Source organism: Erythrolamprus reginae, chromosome 1, assembly GCF_031021105.1.
Source record: "Erythrolamprus reginae isolate rEryReg1 chromosome 1, rEryReg1.hap1, whole genome shotgun sequence".
In the NCBI taxonomy this organism is placed as follows: Eukaryota; Metazoa; Chordata; class Lepidosauria; order Squamata; family Dipsadidae; genus Erythrolamprus; species Erythrolamprus reginae.
Genome location: NC_091950.1, coordinates 283440491 through 283461416, shown reverse-complemented (window position 1 = coordinate 283461416; position 20926 = coordinate 283440491). Strand labels below are relative to the sequence as shown.

The 20926-nt window shown below is 40.2% G+C and overlaps 1 protein-coding gene across 2 annotated transcripts in view; it reads left to right on the top strand.

Moving 5' to 3' along the window:
• Positions 1 to 19726, top strand: part of UBE3D (ubiquitin protein ligase E3D) — a 90533-nt gene extending 70807 nt beyond the window's left edge. For both annotated transcript variants that reach the window (XM_070733132.1, XM_070733134.1), the window contains one exon: positions 17717 to 19726. In XM_070733132.1, coding sequence (XP_070589233.1) covers positions 17717 to 17737 — 21 coding nt within the window. In that variant the 3' untranslated portion in view covers positions 17738 to 19726. The remainder of the gene's footprint in view (positions 1 to 17716) is intronic.
• Positions 19727 to 20926: the final 1200 nt, after the last annotated feature.

Genomic DNA, 20926 nt, shown 5'->3' with positions numbered 1-20926 from the left:
TAAAAAAAAAACAAAAACAAACCCTATAGTTACCGTAACATTGCCTCTAAAATTATCCATTTTGTAAGTATGTTCCCATTCTAGGCATTAGATAATTCTCATTGTACCCATCAAGATTTAACTGTTTTTAAATTCTAAAATAAGTACTGACTTAGACTTGATGCATAGATAGGAGAGTTTCTTCTCGGGGGATTGTTATCAGGTATTAATATTTATTTGTTTGTTTAAATTATGTCCTTTGCCCCCCCCCCCTTCAATCTCACTAAATAGTGTCCAGGCAGAAAAGTTGGTTCCTTGCTGATTATCCTTCTGTCAATAGGGAAATGTATGTTTATTCAGATAGACTTTGGGTATCTGGCCTGGATTTGCTGATGGGTATCTTGTATTCTTTTAATTTGTATTTCTTTTTATAATTTAAAACTGATACTAATGTCTACCTTTGGAAATAAGATGGGACTTAATGGTTAATTTTTAATGGTTTTGAAGAATTAAAATTATATCAAGCAGACATGGGCATTTTTAAAAAACAGATTAGACCCCCCCCCCTACCCTCCTTGCCTTTCACAAACTCCTTTAAACCCACCTTTGTCGTCAGGCATGGGGGAACTGAGATATCTCCCCCGGACCTATATAATTTATGTATGGTATGTTTGTAGGTATGTCTGCTTAAAAATGGGGTTTTTTAACTATTTTAAATTTTAAATTTTAAATTAGATTTGTCAGGAACTGTTTTTTATTGTGTTGTGAGCCGCCCCGAGTCTACGGAGAGGGGCGGCATACAAATCTAATAAATAATAATAATAATAATAATAATAATAATAATAATAATAATAATAATAATGGGGGAGTTGAGACATCTTCCCCCAGGCTTTTATATTTTATGTTTGGTATGTATGTGTTGTTTGGTTTTTAAATATGATAGGGTTTTATATGCTTTCTTTTTTAATATTAAATTTGTTTCACTATAACATTGTTTTTATTATTGCTGTGAGCCGCCCCGAGTCTTTGGAGAGGGGCGGCATACAAATCTAATAAATTATTACTATTATTATTATTTCACAATCAAAGTCAATGCGTTAGTCAACAAACGACAACAATGTGGCTGTGGACATTGTAACTATGTGGGATTCACCTAACGACGGCAACTGAATCTTCCGGAATTGCTGTCATAAATCATTGCATTAATATGACCATGTCACTTAGTAATAGAGCTCCTGGTCCCAATTACCATTAGCAGGTACGAGCTACTTATTGGTCAGTATTCTAATTGTGCAGTATTTGCTGTGGGTCAATAGTATTTGCAGAATGGATATAAAGAAAAAATGTTAGTTACACTAAAGAAGTATTGTTAGAAGCTGTTTGTATATTTCATTAATGGTTTATGCTTCTAGGAATAAACTAATTTAAATTTACTCCTGCTGTTAAAGGTCGAGGCATTGTCCCTCCTACTTCTACAAGTTTTATTAAAAACGTACATCAGTTAGAACAAATGCAGCAGAAATTCTGCATTTAAAATTACTTGTAACATAACCCGCGTTGGTTGCTTCTAGGTGTCAGTAGATAATAGTTGTGAATGCATTTCAATCAAACAGATTACCAGTTATTTCCTGCCTATAATTTTCTTAAGTAAACTGTATACACCAAGCTTCTCCTCAAATGGTTTTTAATCATTTTAAATTCGAACAACTTCCTGCTCATATTCCCTTTCTGAAATTTTCTACCCATCAAACATGATGAAGGGAGAAAATTAGGGAATTTCAAAGGTGCAGAAAGTCATTAAGCTTTCAGACACAGTGAAATTAATGGATTTGCATCTCTTACAGAGCCACGAGGCGTTCTGAAATTAATTGGCTCTTTCCTCATTTTTTTATTATTCTATTAGCTTTTTTTTTAAAGCTGCATATTTTGAAAACTGCTACATCCTATTTTAGAAAGTAGAGTCATTCCTAGGAATATGATACACATTTGAAAGCAATTGTTTTTCGGATTCATAAAAATAATTTTTTCTGTCATCATAAAAACCATTTTGTCATCTATTACTAGCTTTTTAAGGTAGAACAGAACAGAAACCAACAATATGAATGCTAAAACTGCTTTTATTATAAGTCACAATAATAAAATCTTAGCAGATCTTTATATCACCCTCCCTTTATTTTCATGAGAAGTTGGGAAGTGAGGGTCTTGTCCAAGAAAAATTCTTAAATTACATTAAGATTTTTTTAATAGAAGAGAATAGAGTTGAAAGGGATCTTGAAGTTATTCTAGTGCAAATTCCTGCTTAGGCAGGAAACCCTATAGCATTTCAGAGAAATGGTTAACCAATCTCCGAGTCTGCGGAGAGGGGCGGCATATAAATCCAATAAATCTAATCTAATCTAATCTCTTCTTTAAAACTTTCAGTCTTGGAGCATTTACAACTTTTGGAGGCAAGTTGTTCTATTGATTAATTGTTCTAACTATCAGGAAATTTCCCCTTAGTTCTAGGTTATCTGCCTGTTGCCTTGGTTGTGGCTTTTCCTTCTGTTCTTCAAGGCTATTCCTTCCATTGCATAGAGATAGGGGAGGCTTAGGAAAAAAAGTTGCAAAGTTGTTTGATTTAAATATTACTAATGGCATTAGTAGCAATTGATCTCTGCAAGTACATCACCTCTTTACATCTGTGTTTATCTCTTAATATGCATTGAGTTATTAAATCTAAATGATCTCTAAAAGGCGTCTTTTTCAAGACTGCACACAAAAGTACTTTCAAGTTTAGACATAAGAGGCACAACAATAGTTGAGCATCCCAGGAGGTCTCAAAATGAGTGGGAACCCCCTGAAGGGTCACATAGAAATTTAGGGATCACAGATTTTTAAAAAAAGAAGTTATGTATTTTTCTACAGGCAAACTGGGAGCATTATCAACACTTGCTTCAGACTTGTTGTGCCTATACATGCCCCCTACTGGTTCACAAATTTGGAAATTTGTTAGATTATATAAATTACATTTTAATTTTAATATATTAATTTCTCACCCACAGCTAGATCTAGTACAGTTATTATGTATTCATAAGGGGAGGACCATACACGTTAATAATGTTAGAGTTTTCAAAGTTTAAGAACCGCAGTTATAAAAGATGTAGCTTTATGTTTTCTGGGGTGAAAAATAGATCACTCTTGGCAGAATTAATACTTTGGCCTGATCAAAGCTCTGTTCAGAGCGCTAGGCAGTCATGGGTATGCCCTGCTATTGAAACTGTTCTACCCTGTTTCCCCGGAAATAAGAAGTACCCTGAAAGTAAGGCATGTCAGAGGTTTTGCAGAATTTGCTAATATAAGGCACCCCCCGAAAATAAGGCGTAGTCAAGTTTACATACGGTACGGTGGAAAAATATACGGTACCATTCAAAGCTGTTCATAGCGGTACCGTAATAATGTGGCGTCCCCTGCTGGCCCCTTCCATCGCTTTGTACCATCCAGTACAGCAGACAAAGTCTGCTGCTGTCTCACCGCCATTACAGTCTCCACTACAGTGCATAGACTGTAGTTCCCCTGGTGGCCGGAAGCTGCAATAGCAGGAGTATACTGTTGTACCATATAAGTGCCGTCGTTTGTGTGTGTGGGTGCCATACTGACAGATACCGTACCATAATCAGTACCGTACGGTACACTTTCTTTGGAGGTACCAGCTTCTCTGCCTGTGAATTTGTCTTATTTGAGAAATATAAGGCACCCCCCAAAAATAAGACGTAGCACAACTTTTGGAGCAAAAATTAATATAAGACAGTGTCTTATTTTCGGGTAAACATGGTAGTGTTCTAAATCTTTCTGATTGCCTAAATTTGTATTACAGATACAGATATGCATCTTGTTTCAAAACATATTGATGGTATGCAAGCATGATAAAACAATCCACGTCTAACCGCATAAGACTGTTTACATTAGCCCTGAATTATTGCTATAAAAGTTTTGAAGAGACAGAGCACTTAATTCGTGCACATCGGAACTGATGACCCAGTTCAGCAAAAATGTTAGACTTCCATCATACATACAGCCACCATGACATCAGTGGGCAAAACTTCAGGCAGGCTGCAGACCCCTACCCCGTACTCCAAACTAGACACAGAATTTCATTCCTTCATGCAGAGGAAGATGGAAAGAGATTTCTCACTACTTCTTTTTTGCAAGTAAAAAATGTTATATTTCTGATCTGGGATAATGTAACATAAGCATGAAAGTAGCAGACTCGATACAATAAAAGTGAGTTGTATATAATTGACATCTCCTTCTTAAATCCTACATTGACATACTGTACACGTTTAGGCATAACTTATTTACTTTTTCCGAGGGCTTATAAATGAAATGCCAGCATCAGATTCTAATGTTATCCTCCATTCCATACATAGCTAAATCTTCTTTTTAAAAAATGTTGCTACTAAGAGCAAGGACTTCAATGGCGTCAATGAATTCCACATTTTAGTTTCTGTTAAAATGTCTGTGGAGGTTCTCAGTCATCCAGGCCATGGTTGTCCCAAAGGTGCTTTTTTCCCCAAGAGGCAATTGGACTTTGTTTTTTCTTGAAGACATTTCACTTCTCATCTAAGAAGCTTCTTCAGTTCTGACTGAATGGTAGGGAATGGAAGGATTTATATTCCTTGCTGTCATCCGGTTGTTAGCCCTCTTTCTGAGAGCCATTGAGGCCATTTGCAAGTTTATCAGTGCCAGAGGACTTCCTTTTAGAATTTCAAGTTTCAAGTTTCAAGTTTTATTGGATTTATATGCCGCACCTCTCCGAAAACTCGGGGCGGCTAACAACAATCATGCAACATACCATGTATACAGTTGTAACGGCCTAGGGGGAGAAAAAAGTCTTAATTCCCCCATGCCTGGCGGCAGAGGTGGGTTTTAAGTAGCTTACGAAAGGCAAGGAGGGTGGGGGCAATTCTAATCTCTGGGGGGAGTTGGTTCCAGAGGGTCGGGGCCACCACAGAGAAGGCTCTTCTCCTGGGTCCCGCCAAGTGGCATTGTTTAGTTGACGGGACCCGGAGAAGACCCACTCTGTGGGACCTAACTGGCCGCTGGGATTCGTGCGACAGAAGGCGGTCCCTGAGGTAATCTGGTCCGGTGCCATGAAGGGCTTTATAGGTCATAACCAACACTTTGAATTGTGACCGGAAACTGATCGGCAACCAATGCAGACTGCGGAGTGTTGGTGTGACATGGGCATATTTAGGGAAGCCCATGATTGCTCTCGCAACTGCATTCTGCACGATCTGAAGTTTCCGAACACTTTTCAAAGGTAGCCCCATGTAGAGAGCGTTACAGTAGTCGAGCCTCGAGGTGATGAGGGCATGAATGACTGTGAGCAGTGACTCCCGGTCCAGATAGGGTCGCAACTGATGCACCAGGCGAACCTGGGCAAACGCCCCCCTCGCCACAGCCGAAAGATGGTTTTCTAATGTGAGCTGTGGATCGAGGAGGATGCCCAAGTTGTGAACCCTCTCTGAGGGGGTCAATGATTCTCCCCCCAGGGTGATGGACGGACAGATGGAATTGTCCTTGGGAGGCAAGACCCACAGCCACTCCATCTTGTCTGGGTTGAGTTTGAGTTTGTTGACACCCATCCAGGCCCCAACAGCCTCCAGGCACTGGCACATCACTTCCACTGCTTCGCTGACTGGAGAATGGGTGTCAAACTCAGTTTCCTTTCCTGTCCCTTCTTGGATGCTCAAATTCAAAATGGGAAACATTTCTCAATGCCTCCTTGCCTTATGATTAAATGCTACTTTTGCTAGTAGTTTGTTTTGTTAGCACTCTGCCAGCGAAAATGGAGCTTGGAGGGGCCACACGCAGCCAGGATGGCCTCCTGCAGCCATCTGCTGGTGAAAATGGAACTTGGGAGGGTTGCAAACTTTATTTGATGCTGGCAGAGGCACCACAGGCCATTCCTTTGTTGTTTCCAGGTTAGCCCTGCACCCCGCGGGCCAGAACACTGTTCGAAACTTCAGATCATGCAGAATATGTTCGGAAACTTCAGATTGTGCAGAATGCAGCTGCGAGAGCAATCATGGGCTTCCCAAGGTATGTCCATGTTACACCAACACATCGCAGTCTGCATTGTTTGCCGATCAATTTCTGGTCACTATTCAAAGTGTTGGTTATGACCTATAAAGCCCTTCATGGCATCGGACCAAAATATCTCCGGGACCGCCTTCTGCCGCACGAATCCCAGCGACCGGTTAGGCCCCACAGAATTGGCCTTCTCTGGGTCCCTTCGACTAAGCAATGTCGTTTGGCGGGACCCAGGAGAAGAGCCTTCTCTGTGGCGGCCCCGACCCTCTGGAACCAGCTCCCCCCAGATATCAGAGTTGCCCCCACCCTCCTTGCCTTTCGCAAGCTCCTTAAAACCCACCTCTGTTGTCAGGCATGGGGGAATTGAAATTTCCCTTCCCCCTAGGCTTATAGAATTTATACATGGTATGCTTGTGTGTATGTATGTATGTTCTTTAAATTGGGGTTTTTTAGATTGTTTTTAATATTAGATTTGTTTACATAGTCTTTTTATATTGTTGTTAGCCTCCCCGAGTCTTCGGAGCGGGGCGGCATACAAATCTAATAAATAGACAGACAGACAGACAGACAGACAGACAGACAGACAGATAGTTAGATAAATAAACAGATAAATAGATAGATAGATAGCTGGATAGATAGATAGATAGATAGATAGATAGATAGATAGATAGATAGATAGATAGATAGATAGATAGATAGCCTTGAATTTGATACTCCTGCTTTAGAATGTTATTGATTGGGCTTAAAATAACAGAAGTTTAATGGGTTTTTTTTATAAAAGAGAAAAGACTCAATGTTAGCAGTGTCTGTGATTTTATGCTTTCCTATTCAGGGCTTAAGCAAATAAAGGATTTTAAAGAAATATCAAGCAAAATTCATATTTCTGTGTTGAGATTACATCTTGCTGCCTTCTAAGGCTTGAAAGTGTAGTCAGGTGCCCATTCTTTCTTTTAAACCATCTGGAACTGAAATTGTATTTTCTACTTTTCTATTAGCCAAAGTAGGGCAGAGTAGAAAGAGTTGTAGACATTTGAAGCAGTACTTTATGGATACATGCTATAAATAAATATATAAAAATACAATCTTGAAATTGCGACTACTTTCCAGGTTATTTTTCTTTCTAAAGCTTTCTCTTATTTCTTGAGCCTTAAGCAGTTTAATAGTTTTTATAACTATTTATAAAAAAGACTAGTAGACTAGTTACTACAATGTCATCTCAATGGCTCTTTAACTTACTTTTTAAAATTTTATACTAATTTAAATTTCCGTTTCGGTTAATATATATACATACATACAGGGGTGGGCAGGAAGCGGAATGACATGGAACACCGTTCCACCGATGGAAATCAACCTGCACACGCAGGTCCATCACGGCCGGCCGTGCACGCGAGATTCATCTTCTGCACATGTGCAGAAGCTGAATCTCGCTGCCCCAGCCAGCAGCAACAGCTGCATGAAGTGAAGTGGGCGGTTTAAGAAGGTGAGGGCAGCCCGGCTCCACTCAGCATCCCACTACAAAGTTTCAGATCCCCTTCCTGTTCTTCCTGCCCCGGCTCAGCCCCACCAGCTCAGTTGCCCCGCCTTCTGGGCAGAGGCATCGCTGAGGGGGGGCGATCCTTCTGCTTTGCCAAGCCAGGTGGGGATGCAAGATCAGAGAGGAAGTTGAAGACCTGGTCCACGGCACTCTCTAGTCTCCCGCAAGCCAAGGGGAGGCGCCATTGCAAGTGGGCCATGGGTCTTGGTTTTTGGCCCCTTGAGACCCCCGCTTGGCTGCTTGGCTCGGCATTGGAGAGGCGTGGTTGGTCATGAAGTCCGGGGTGATGGCTGGTTTGTGTGTGGTTTGTGCGTCCTTCCCCAATTTGGTCTTAGCACAGGGATGGGGGTGGGGGTGGGTTGGAGAAAAGACCCGCCTTGCTTTTCTTTTTGCCTGCATCCCGCGATCCAGCCCACCCAATCCCCACGCAATGCTGAGCCAATGCCGAGCCAAGCACATATCCCAAGGGGGCAGGAACCGAGACCTACGGGCCACGCACACGCACTCCCCCACACCGAACGTTCCAGTAGGGGCGCGAATGGCTGCCCTTTGCTGCATACATATATACATATACATACACACACACACATCTTTATCTTTACAATAGAAAGTAGAATCATAATCATTGGCATCCTTTGGAAGCCCCAATAATGCCATTATGAATATTCATCAGTCATGTCATAATACTAATGATGTAAAGAATGCAAGACACATCATTCACATAATGAAACATGACATACACGATGACACTCTCCTCCCCATGGATATCCACTGGCGTATTTTAAAAGTCAAGAAGTAACAGACATAATTTATAAAGCGGTTTTAAATTCTGATATTGTTTATTGCTCCTATTGTACATAAGAAGAACTCCAAAATATGAAGATTACTAGAATTCTGCAGTAAAACGTTTGAAGGACCCAATAAACAGAGTAGCCTAAACAAAGGGTGCCAGAAAAATTAAAGATAGCAGAGTTAATTTTGTCACAAGCTAACAAACTCTGAGGCACACTCTTCTGTTTGTTTACTGTCATTTAGATAATTTAACGCAGGAACTTCAGTAGCTGAAAGTTGTAGATCTTTGCAGTAATTAACATAGGCAACATGACTAGGAAACTAGAGTTAAGAAAATCCTTTGGGGACCTTTTGAAGTTTTTAGTTCAAGTCATGTTAATGTTGATCAAGATTAGAAAATGTTAATTAGTATGGAACCCTAGTGTTAATATTAGTAAGATAAGCAGCTTAAATCACAGTTGTGCAGCTTGTCATCTTGAAAAGAATATTATTCTTGAGTTTGTTGAAAAGCTGCTCTTTAAGACTGGTTGGGACACCCAGGGAGAAAATTTCATAGGTACAATTTCTTGCCAGGTTCCTAATGCAATTATGTGAAATTCGTTTTGGAGTTTCTAACCCCAATCCTTTACCAAGGGACCAGTTAATCAGAGTTTTGAAGAATATGAGTTGGGAAATTCCTGATGTAGATTTCAGTTTGTTGAATAATATGACCAAGCTGGAAATTCGACTGGAGATTCTCGATGTAATTCTAATTGGGTATTTTGTTCCCATTATATCAGAAATTGCAAACATGGGAAGTTGCTACTGGGAGCTGAAAGTATTCTCAGGGCAGATCTGGTTTGGATTAAAAATTAAAAGGCTGTTCACATTAAGTTTATTTGGTTGTAAATGTCCAAGACTGCTTTTTAAGAGAAAGATTAACCCTCACAAGATGGTTGCATATATTTACCTTTTCTCTTAGCCAAAGCACAAGAAAACACATAATATTTGCAGAACTAACAGGCCACAAAAATCAAAGGTACTGTACTTCGGAAGACAGGTTTTATTTGTAGTCTTTCAATATTTTTATTAGACATTTTCTGTTGAGTTCTCACTTGAAAAAGTGGGAAATGAAAAATATAATTGTAAAGCCTCAAACCCGATATATATATATTTAATTCTATTTAGGTCTTTTTTTGGGTGCCTTAGATTGTGGTATCTTTATTTTTTCTTGCTCCAATCTTCCCAAATATTGATCCACTTTGCCATGCTATATGGAGTGATGACTTAATTCATACACACTGAATTGAGCATCATCTTGTCTAGTTGAATCTACAGGTTTGATAAGAATACCCCATGTCCAGTCTCCACCCTATGTCCTGTCAACGAAGCAGTGGAAGTGATGTGCCGGTGCCTGGCGGTTGTTGGGGTCTGGATGGGTGCCAACAGAATCAAACTGAGCCCGGATAAGACGGAGTGGCTGTGGGTTCTGTCTCCCAAGGACAATCCCATCTGTCCGTCCATAACCCTGGGGGGGGGGAATTATTGACCCCCTCAGAGAGGGTCCGCAACTTAGGCATCCTCCTCGACCCACAGCTCACATTAGAGAACCATTTTTAAGCTGTGGCAAGGGGGACATTTGCCCAGGTTCGCCTGGTGCACCAGTTGCGGCCTTATCTGGACCGGGACTCACTGCTCACATTCACTCATACCCTCATCACCTCGAGATTTGACTACTGTAATGCTCTCTACACGGGGCTACCTTTGAAAAGTGTTCGGAAACTTCAGATCGTGCAGAATGCAGCTGCGAGAGCAATCATGAGCTTCCCCAGGTATGCCCATGTCACACCAACGCTCCGCAGTCTGCATTGATTGCTGATCAATTTCCGGTCACAATTCAAAGTGTTGGTTATGACCTATAAAGCCCTTAATGGCATCGGATCAGAATATCTCCGGGATCCCCTTCTGCCGCATGAATCCCAGCGACCAATTAGATCCCACAGAGTCGGCCTTCTCCGGGTCCCGTCGACTAAACAATGTTGTTTGGCGGGTCCCAGGGGAAGAGCCTTCTCTGTGGCGGCCTCGACTCTCTGGAACCAGCTCCCCCTGGAGATTAGAACTGCCTCCACCCTCCTTGCCTTCCGTAAACTCCTTAAAATCCACCTTTGCCACCAGGCATGGGGGAATTGAGATATCTCCCCCGGGCCTATACAATTTATGTATGGTATGTTTGTATGTATTGCTGTTGTGAGCCGCCCCGAGTCTACTGAGAGGGTTGGCATACAAATCTAATAAATAAATAAAATAAATAAATAAATACCCCAAGGATCTTCTCTAGTTGATGGAAAGAGGTCATGGACCAGATGCCTGGCCTTTTCTGTTGCAGTCAGAGGTGGGTTTTAGCAGGTTCTGGCCAGTTCTGAAGAACTGGTAGCAGAAACTTTGAATAGCTTGGCGAACCGGTAAATATCACCTCTGACTGGCCCCGCCCTCATTCTCTGCCTCTTGAGTCCCAGCTGATCAAGAGGAAATGGAGATTTTACAGTATCCTCCCCCTGCCATGCCCACCAAGAACGTCCATCTAGCAATGCCATGTTCGCCAAACCACGCCTACAGAACTAGTAGTAAAAAAATTTGAATCCACCACTGATTGCAGATCTTGTATTTTGAAATTCCTGCTCTCCAAAGGTTCAGCCAGCAAAAACAACATTATTGAATTGTGGTTTTAACTAGCATTGAAGTTTTGTTGTTGCTGTTGGCCATTTGGAGAATTTGTATTGATTCTATTTCTCTTCTTTCTCCTTTCGTTGTATTTTATATCTTTCTACCTGCAAGGTTCAATTAAATAGATCTCTCTCTCCCCCCTCCCTCCCTTCCTCTTTCTTTCTCGCACACATTTACAAAATATAGTAAATGACTCTTATATTGATACTTATGTCTAATTAGAAATAGATCTGTATGAATTTAGTAGGAAAATCTCAGAAAAATAGAGATGTATTGCATCCTTAGAAACTTTATAATGAACTACTTCAACTTCTGGGACGTTAAAGAAAGAATTTGGAAGCTCTTCCACCAGTACCCATCCCCTTATTTTGAACTTTTTTAGTAAAAGGTGGGGGATGCCAAAAAACCCCCAAACAAACACTAAGAAATGGTGGATGAATTGGTTTCTGGGCTGGTATAGCAAGTGATAATAATGTTTTTTTCTCTTGCTCTGTTGAAGCATAAAAATCAATAGAATTTTGTAGGGGTTTCCTTTCTGTCTCCTGATAGATCCGAAGTTGAAATCAGAGTGGCATACAAGCATTCAATAGAGAAACTCTCAAATTGGTATTGGAATGTTGCCTGTTTTAGAGGACCTAGACTGGTAAAACAAATAGAATGGTTTAACTGTATTTTTTATACGGGCATTTATGTTTCAGCTTTCCTATTCTGGAATGAAAGCTATCTTAACTTTATGAAGGTAATTTTGTAAAAAGTTGTTGTTTTTCAGATTGGGAGAAATTTTTGCTTTGATTTATTGTATGTAATGAAAACATGTTTCAGGTGACTCATTTTTCCTTAAAAAAAAAGTAGATCCTCTTATCACAGAAGTCACCTTTTCCTTTAGAGATTGTGATGTGTTCCATTCAATTGGCAAATCAGTTGCCAAATTGTGAGAGAGAATAAAATTCTTGAATCGATATAAATGCAGATTATCTCATGCTGGTCACTGAATTAAGCATCCTTGTTCCCGCATGAGATTAAAATGTCTATGGTAGTAGCATTTTTAAAAGTAGCTAAAATTCATAGGCAATTTGGAAACTTAATTGTTCTTTGGAGAGGAAAAGAAATCCTTTGACTAATGTTGGATCTTTGTATGCCATGTTGAATTGTTGTCCTTTTTGCAGCCAAGAGGGCAGTGTTGAAAAAAATAAATAAATTTCTTTTATATTATTCAAACCAGGCATTCTATTTGCTATGGGTGAACAGTGCAGTCAGGCGGTAGGGAAAGCAAGTAGGATGCTTGGCTGCATAGCTAGAGGTATAACAAGCAGGAAGAGGGAGATTGTGATCTCGCTATATAGAGGGCTGGTGAGACCACATTTGGAATACTGTGTTCAGTTCTGGAGACCTCACCTACAAAAAGATATTGACAAAATTGAATGGGTCCAAAGACGGGCTACAAGAATGGTGGAAGGTCTTAAGCATAAAACGTATCAGGAAAGACTTAATGGACTCAATCTGTATAGTCTGGAAGACAGAAGGAAAAGGGGGGACATGATTGAAACATTTAAAAACGTTAAAGGGTTAAATAAGGTCCAAGAGGGAAGTGTTTTTAATAGAATAGTAAACACAAGAACCAGGGGACACAATCTGAAGTTAGTTGGGGGAAAGATCAAAAGCAACGTGAGAAAATATTATTTTACTGAAAGAGTAGTAGATCCTTGGAACAAACTTCCAGCAGACGTGGTTGATAAATCCACAGTAACTGAATTTAAACATGCCTGGGATAAACATATATCAATCCTAAGATAAAATACAGAAAATAGTATAAGGGCAGACTAGATGGACCACGAGGTCTTTTTCTGCCGTCAATCTTCTATGTTTCTATCAAAAAAATTGGTTTCTCTTTTGACTTTGAGTTTTTCTTACCTTCTCTTTCAATACTTATATCTAACATCTCCATTGTCAATGCCACAAAATTTGGGAAGTCTTGCTTTCTTGAAATATAGTGGCTCTCAGAAATGTAATTTTGTTTCCCAGCTTCTCTAAACAAGCTATAGCATTTGCCAAAGGACCTCGGGTGGCGCAGTGGTTAGAATGCAGTATTGCAGGCTAACTTACTGCTCACTGCCAGGAGTTCAATCCTGACCGTCTCAAGGTTGACTCAGCCTTCCATCCTTCTGAGATTGGTAAACTGAGAAGCCAGATTGTTGGGGGGAATATGCTAACTCTGAAAACTGCTTAGAGAGGACTGTAAAGCACTATGAAGTGGTATATTGCTATTCCTTTTACATGATGAAATTGCCATTACAGTTGAAAATAGGTTTCTTTCTAAAGCATTTTAAAAATGCTGGCTGATAATGATTTCTGATCTGATTGCTAATATGAAGATTCCATATATTGCGATCTGAGAAAAGGAATCTTCCCTTGATAAAACAGTATGAAACAAGTCTTGCCTGATAACTAACATTCTGAGTTTGGACATAAAAAATATAGGTTAGCTTTGGTATCATAATCCAGGTAAATATCAGCAGAAATCTTGTTTTGTGAGCTGGAATACAGTAATCAAACGGGTAACTAATTCAAACAAATAGTTGATCTTTAGGTAGTAGCATGGAGTAATAAATAAAAACAGAATGAAAGGACATTTAGAATTCTAGAAAAGTATATATAGCAGAAGGATTCATGTTCAGGGATGTAGCAAAAGCATTACGTACTTAAAAAATTAAAGGATATCTGCGAGACCGCCTTCTGCCACACGAATCCCAGTGGCCGGTTAGGTCCCACAGAGTTGGTCTTTTCCGGGTCTCATCGACTAAACAATGTCGTCTGGCAGGACCCAGGGGAAGAGCCTTCTCTGTGGCGGCTCCGACCCTCTGGAATCAACTCCCCCCAGAGATTAGGACTGCCCCCACCCTCCTTGCCTTTCGTAAACTCCTTAAAACCCACCTCTGTCGTCAGGCTTGGGGGAACTGAGACATCCCCACCCCCTTGCCTATGTAACTTTGTGCATGATATGACTGTGTGTATGTATTTTATCTATTGGAGGTTTTTTTGTAATGTAAAACTGTTATTTTAGATTTTGATTATTAGATTTGTTACCATATATTGTTTTTATCACTGTTGTGAGCCGCCCCGAGTCTACGGAGAGGGGCAGCATACAAATCTAATTAATAATAATAATAATAATAATAATAATAATAATAATAATAATAACAACAACAACAACAACAACAACAGCTTCAAATGCCTCCAGTGTGTTTGAATTTTGGGGGACCTGCTTGTATTTCACAGAAAAAAACCAGGGATATCATTTGCATGTCTACTGATAAGTAAGCTCATTAAAAAAAGAAAACCTTTGCTCAACCTTAGCCATCTTCAGATAGGGCAGAGAAAGACCATTATCTTCTGCTTTTGAACTAACTGCATGTAACTTAAGACACAGCGTGGTGAGATAGATGCACCAATGGGTCAGAGCAAGGGAAAAAAACCTCTTACCTTATTACCAGCATCTGCAGGTACTTGGATTTTTTACCTTTTATTTTCACTGTGAGTCTTCAGTTAGCTGCCTCCTTTGCTATTTTTTTTCCATGATATGTGAAACCTCTTAAGAACCGAGATAACATGAAATTTTCTAACATGGCAAATAGAATAATATTGACATCAGAGCCACAGGGAAGCACTATGCCTTTAATTATCTCCAGAAGCAAAGCATCGCTGTTCCAAAAAATCACAAATAGGGAGGGGGAGATAGGGCTCCATGTTACAAGGTTCTTCCTGCTACCTTCATGGTATTTTTCTTTGGGGCTTTCGTTCAGTTTTCCATAATTTCTTAATGATGCATAAAATTATTTCACCTTTGCTTCGACATTTATTTATACAGATTTCTGCAGTCTGCCCTATTTGAAATATTTTCAGCTAGTACTGAAGCAGAACATGCAGATGAAATATAAGAAGCCTCATATCAAAAATTGCTCTTGTGCATATTGAAGCTTATCTTGCAAAGCGAGCCAAACAGGAATGTTTTTGCTTTTGAAAAGTGCCATTGGAGCCAGTACACTACACTGACATGCAATCACTAAGCTATCCGCTTTTACTGATTTTATTTCTGTCGTCACCCTATGACAGTGATGGCGAACCTTTTTTCCTTTGGGTGACGAAAGAGTGTGTGCGTGCACTATCACACAAGTGCGAGTTCCCACACCCATAATTCAATGCCTGGGGAGGGCAAAAACAGATTCACCCATGCCCCGAAGGCCCTGTGGAAGCCGTAAACGGCTTGTTTCTCAACTTCTGGTGGGCCCAGTAGGCTCGTGTTTCACCCTCCCGAAGCTCCAAATGCTCTTCCCCATCTCCCCCCCCCCCGAGGCTCTCTGGAAGCCAAAAATGCTCTCCCAGAGCCAAAAATCAGCTGGCTGGCACACGTGTGCACATTGGAGCTGAGCTAAAACAACAGCTTGCGTGCCAACAGATATGGCTCCACATGCCACCCGTGGCACCTGTGCCCTAGGTTCGCCGTCACTGCCCTATGATATTTAACTTCGTGATTATCTTCATCTTTGAATGATTGCAAATGAATATTTAGATGCATTTCATAAATTGAGGTAACTCGTCATAGAAATTGTATTCATCATTCAACAGTGCAGTCAGGCAGTAGGGAAAGCAAGTAGGATGCTTGGCTGCATAGCTAGAGGTATAACAAGCAGGAAGAGGGAGATTATGATCCCGCTATATAGAGCGCTGGTGAGACCACATTTGGAATACTGTGTTCAGTTCTGGAGACCTCACCTGCAAAAAAATATTGATAAAATTGAACGGGTCCAAAGACGGGCTACAAGAATGGTGGAAGGTCTTAAGCATAAAACGTATCAGGAAAGACTTAATGAACTCAATCTGTATAGTCTGGAGGACGGAAGGAAAAGGGGGGACATGATCGAAACATTTAAATATGTCAAAGGGTTAAATAAGGTCTAGGAGGGAAGTGTTTTTAATAGGAAAGTGAACACAAGAACAAGGGGACACAATCTGAAGTTAGTTGGGGGAAAGATCAAAAGCAACATGAGAAAATATTATTTTACTGAAAGCGTAGTAGATCCTTGGAACAAACTTCCAGCAGACGTGGTTGGTAAATCCACAGTAACTGAACTTAAACATGCCTGGGATAAACATATATCCATCCTAAGATAAAATACAGAAAATAGTATAAGGGCAGACTTGATCGATCATGAGGTCTTTTTCTGCGGTCAGTCTTCTATGTTTCTATTTACTAAATGGGTGAACATGGAATTGAATGCCTAGATCAGGTGTGTCAAACTGGATTTCTTTGAGGGCCAGATCAGCATTGTAGATCTCTGTTGGGCAGTGGAGGGAGTGTGAGGAAACAAATTGAACACCTTCTGCAGCACCTCACGCAGCCCATTTTCAGCCTCCCCGGTCTCTAGCAGCACTTTGTCAGCCAAAAACAGGCTGCACAGGCTCCCCCCACCCCAGGCCATTTTGGCCAGCAGAGAGACATGGGTTGGTCCTATGATATTTCCAGGATGGCCCTGTGAATCAGATTTAAGCATCCCACGGGCCGGATGTGGCCTGCAGGCCTTGAGTTTGACAATCCTGTCCTAGATTGTATTAGTGAGATCCTTCAGGGTACATTAAGTTTTGGAAGGAATTTGACTATCTCAGCACAGAGCATTTTTTGAGTCTCTTGTTTCATAAAGTGAACATGTCTATATATGCTCAATGTTCGTAGTAGATGTCACATTATACCCAGGGATATTTATGATTTCAATCTATACTCAGAAGTCAGAAGAGATAAAAGTCAAAATGCCATTTCTTCAGAGTGCATTCCCCTTTGTAAATGATTGGAACACTTGTCTGCACTGTTTATCTGACTATAACTTCAGATCGTGCAGAATGCAGCTGCGAGAGCAATCATGGGCTTTCCCAAATATGCCCATGTTACACCAACACTCCGCAGTCTGCACTGGTTGCCGATCAGTTTCTGATCACAATTCAAAGTGTTGGTTATGACCTATAAAGCCCTTCATGGCACCGGGCCAGATTATCTCAGGGACCGCCTTCTGCTGCACGAATCCCAGCGACCAGTTAGGTCCCACAGAGTGGATCTTCTCCGGGTCCCGTCAACTAAAGAATGTCACTTGGCGGGACCCAGGGGAAGAGCCTTCTCTGTGGCGGCCCCGACCCTCTGGAACCAACTCCCCCCAAAGATTAGAATTGCCCCCACCCTCCTTGCCTTTCGTAAGCTGCTTAAAACCCATCTCTGCCGTCAGGCATGGGGGAATTGAGACCCTCTTCCCCCTAGGCCTTTACAATTCTATGCATGGTATGTATGTTTTTTTTAAATATATTAATGGGTTTTTTAATTGTTTCTAACACCAGACTACTATTGTACACTGCTTTATTGTTGCTGTTAGCCGCCCCGAGTCTCCGGAGAGGGGCGGCATACAAATCCAATAAATGAATGAATGAATGAATGAATGAATGAATGAATGAATGAATGAATAAATAAATAAATAAATAAATAACTTATTGAGAATGGTTCTGTTCATTTGTGGGTGGGTGTATGTATAAGTGTATATGTATTGAAGTTTAACTGTACAGAAGCTAATTTGAGGGCTATATTTTTTCCCCCTGCAGGTTGCATTTCTGAAAATGTAGCATGACTTGTAAAGAAACAAAACCATCCTTTCTCTGTCAAGAATTGTGGAATATTAGACCTCAAGTGAAGATGATCTTTCTCAAAGTGGTACCAACGATCCTGAATCAAAAGCTGCATATTTCAGCTGTCTCTTGACTTTGGAATCTTCTGATGTTCAGAAAATTTGACAGAGGCAACTTGTTCAAGCATAGTTCTAAAACCGGAGTTCAGAGACTGAATTAATTTGAAATGTCAGGAGTCTGAGATCACTGTAACTAACGTCCTACTAATTCCCCAAGGAAAAGTCAATTATCTTCTGAAACAACATCAGCTTTACAAAGAACTCCTGATAAGTAGCTCCTTTGCCTTTTTTGAGGAATTAGGAACTAGCTGCCAGGACTAGACAGTGGATATTTCAATGTCCAAATGGAAAAGTAAACTGCAACCATGTTTGGTAAGCTGTGTTTTAACTATAATTATTTTAAGAGGCCCCCAAAAGCAAATGGATTAAAACAGGAGAGTAAATTGGAGTAAATCTCAGAGTAAATTGAGGTTCTCCCAGGACCTCTACCACTTTCCATTGGAGGGAAGCAACCTAGAGTGTCATAATTTTGTAAAAAGAAAATGTAATGGGACTTGTGTGGAAAACATGAGAGCACTGTCAATAGCACCACTTTGAGCTTTGCTGCTCATTTGTTTGAGTGAGCTCACAGAGAATAGTTGTTGTACCATAATCTTTAAAAATTCTTGGGATGTATGAAGTAAAATTGAATCATTAAACGTGACAGATTTATTCTGTGCCCATTCTTAACACTGATGAAATCAATACTTTGATTTGATGGGACTACTCAACACACAAATCCATTTAGGGGGGTGACAGAGTTGAAGAGCCACTGGAATAAAGGTTGCTTTCCATATGCATGCATGATTTCTCAGTGTGCCACGAGTGGTACAGTTATAAAGAGCTGTGTATGAATAATAATAATATAATAATAATAATAATAATTTATTAGATTTGTATGCCGCCCCTCTCCGAGGACTTGGGGTGGCTCACAACAAACAATACAATATACAAATCCAATATTAAAAACAATATTTAAAACTCTTATTAAGAACAATCATGCAATCCAAACAAATCATATATAAAGCAGAACAGCCGAGGGTATATCAATTTCCCCATGCCTGGCGACATAGGTGGGTTTTCAGGGGTTTATTAAAGGCAAGGAGGGTGGGGGCAATCCTAATCTCCGGGGGAGTTGATTCCAGAGGGTCGGGGCCACCACAGAGAAGGCTCTTCCCCTGGGTCCCGCAAGACAACATTGTTTCGTCGATGGAACCTGGAGAAGGCCAACTCTGTGGGACCTAATCGGTCGCTGGGATTCGTGTGGCAGAAGGCGGTCCCGAAGGTATTCTGGTCCGATGCTATGTAGGGCTTTATAGGTCATAACCAACACTTTGAATTGTGACCGGAAACTGATTGGCAGCCAGTGCAGGCTGTGGAGTGTTGATGAGACATGAGCATATCTAGGAAAGCCCATGATTGCTCTCACAGCTACATTCTGCACGATCTGAAGTTTCCAAACACTTGTCAAAGGTAGTTCCACCCCAGAGCACCCAATCTGCACTGAAAGATGTTGAAATAAAATGCAGGGTGTCCTGCATAAGCCAAGCCCACAGTGTGGTAGTAAAAATTTTGGTAGGTCTTCACTGCTAATACCAAACATTAAGGCTTTTTCCTCCCCTCATTTGGACAATGGGCAGTATAATCCATCTACTATGCATAAAAGGATTGTATGATATATTGCGTTTTAAAATCACTTAAAATGTGTGCTGATCAAGGAGCATCATCTTATTGTGTAACGTGGGGCTTGAATTATTAGGCTTAGTTGCACAGAGATGCCAATATATTTTCAAATGAAACAATGAAATGCCTTATTGAATTTCCTGAAAGTTATGTAGAATTGATCCATGTAAACATGCAATGATTTCAAGAAATAAAAACATGTACCAAAGCCCTTGAAACATTTATTTAATTGGCTTTCTTTTTAACTCTGTAGAAACCATTAAAGACCACGTTGATATATATATATCAATATACCAGGGTGATCCGACATTAAAACCTCCCTGGTACAAAGCTGGAAGGGATCTGATCTGATAGCTCAACTGCTAATTCTCTGCCTTACAAGGCAGAGTCCACTGGATCGAATCCCAGTAAGGAAGGGTGTGGCTAGCTGATGAGGCCAGAACAAGGCCGAAATGGGACCATCCTAGTCTCCCTTAATTTTAAAATTCCAGCTAAAAAAAACAAAAAAACAAAAAAAAAACATTTGACACACACACACACACACACACACACACACACACACATACATACATACATACGTCAAATTTTTTTTTAAGCTGGAATTTTTTAAAATTAAGGGAGACTAGGATGGTCCCATTTCGGCCTTGTTCTGGCCTCATCAGCTAGCCACACCCTTCCTTACTGGGATTCGATCTGGTGGACTCTGCTTTGTAAGGCAGAGAATTAGCAGTTGAGCTATCAGACCTGATCCCTTCCAGCTCTTAAATTAAGATAAATGGAGTAAAATAGAACAGAACAGAATAGGAATAGATTAATTTTATTTGACCAAGTGTGATTAGATACAGGAAGGATTTCTAATTCTTTCTAACATGCACAATTGTGCATATTAGAATAAAATATGAAGTAAAATATGGGAAAGAAAAATATGTACCACAGTCCTTAATAAATTTACTCAATTGGTTTTCTTTTTAACTTTATAAACCATTAAAGACAGCATTGCTCTCTATATATACTGTACTGTATATCATTAAATTAAATGAATGGAATGGAAGGGAACAACAGAATAAAATAGAATAGCTTTATTTAGCCATATGTGATTAGACACACAAAGGATTTCTAATTCTTTCTAGCATACACAATTATGTCCTCGTAATTTTTTTATAAAGTTTTTCTTTACTTCAGCCAACACAACAGTGACCATAAGAACGTTTCCCATTTGCATTGACATGTGTTTTTTTTCCAGGTTACCAAGCTTGGCCTTTAATAGACTTTGATTTATGTGATCCTAATAAAAGCAGAATAGGCAAAGGCCTTTATTGGAGCGTTGCAAAGAAAGTAGATATAGGACAATTTACAGCGTGCTTAGCTGCAAAATGGTATTTTGCAAATAGCTGAGGAAATATAC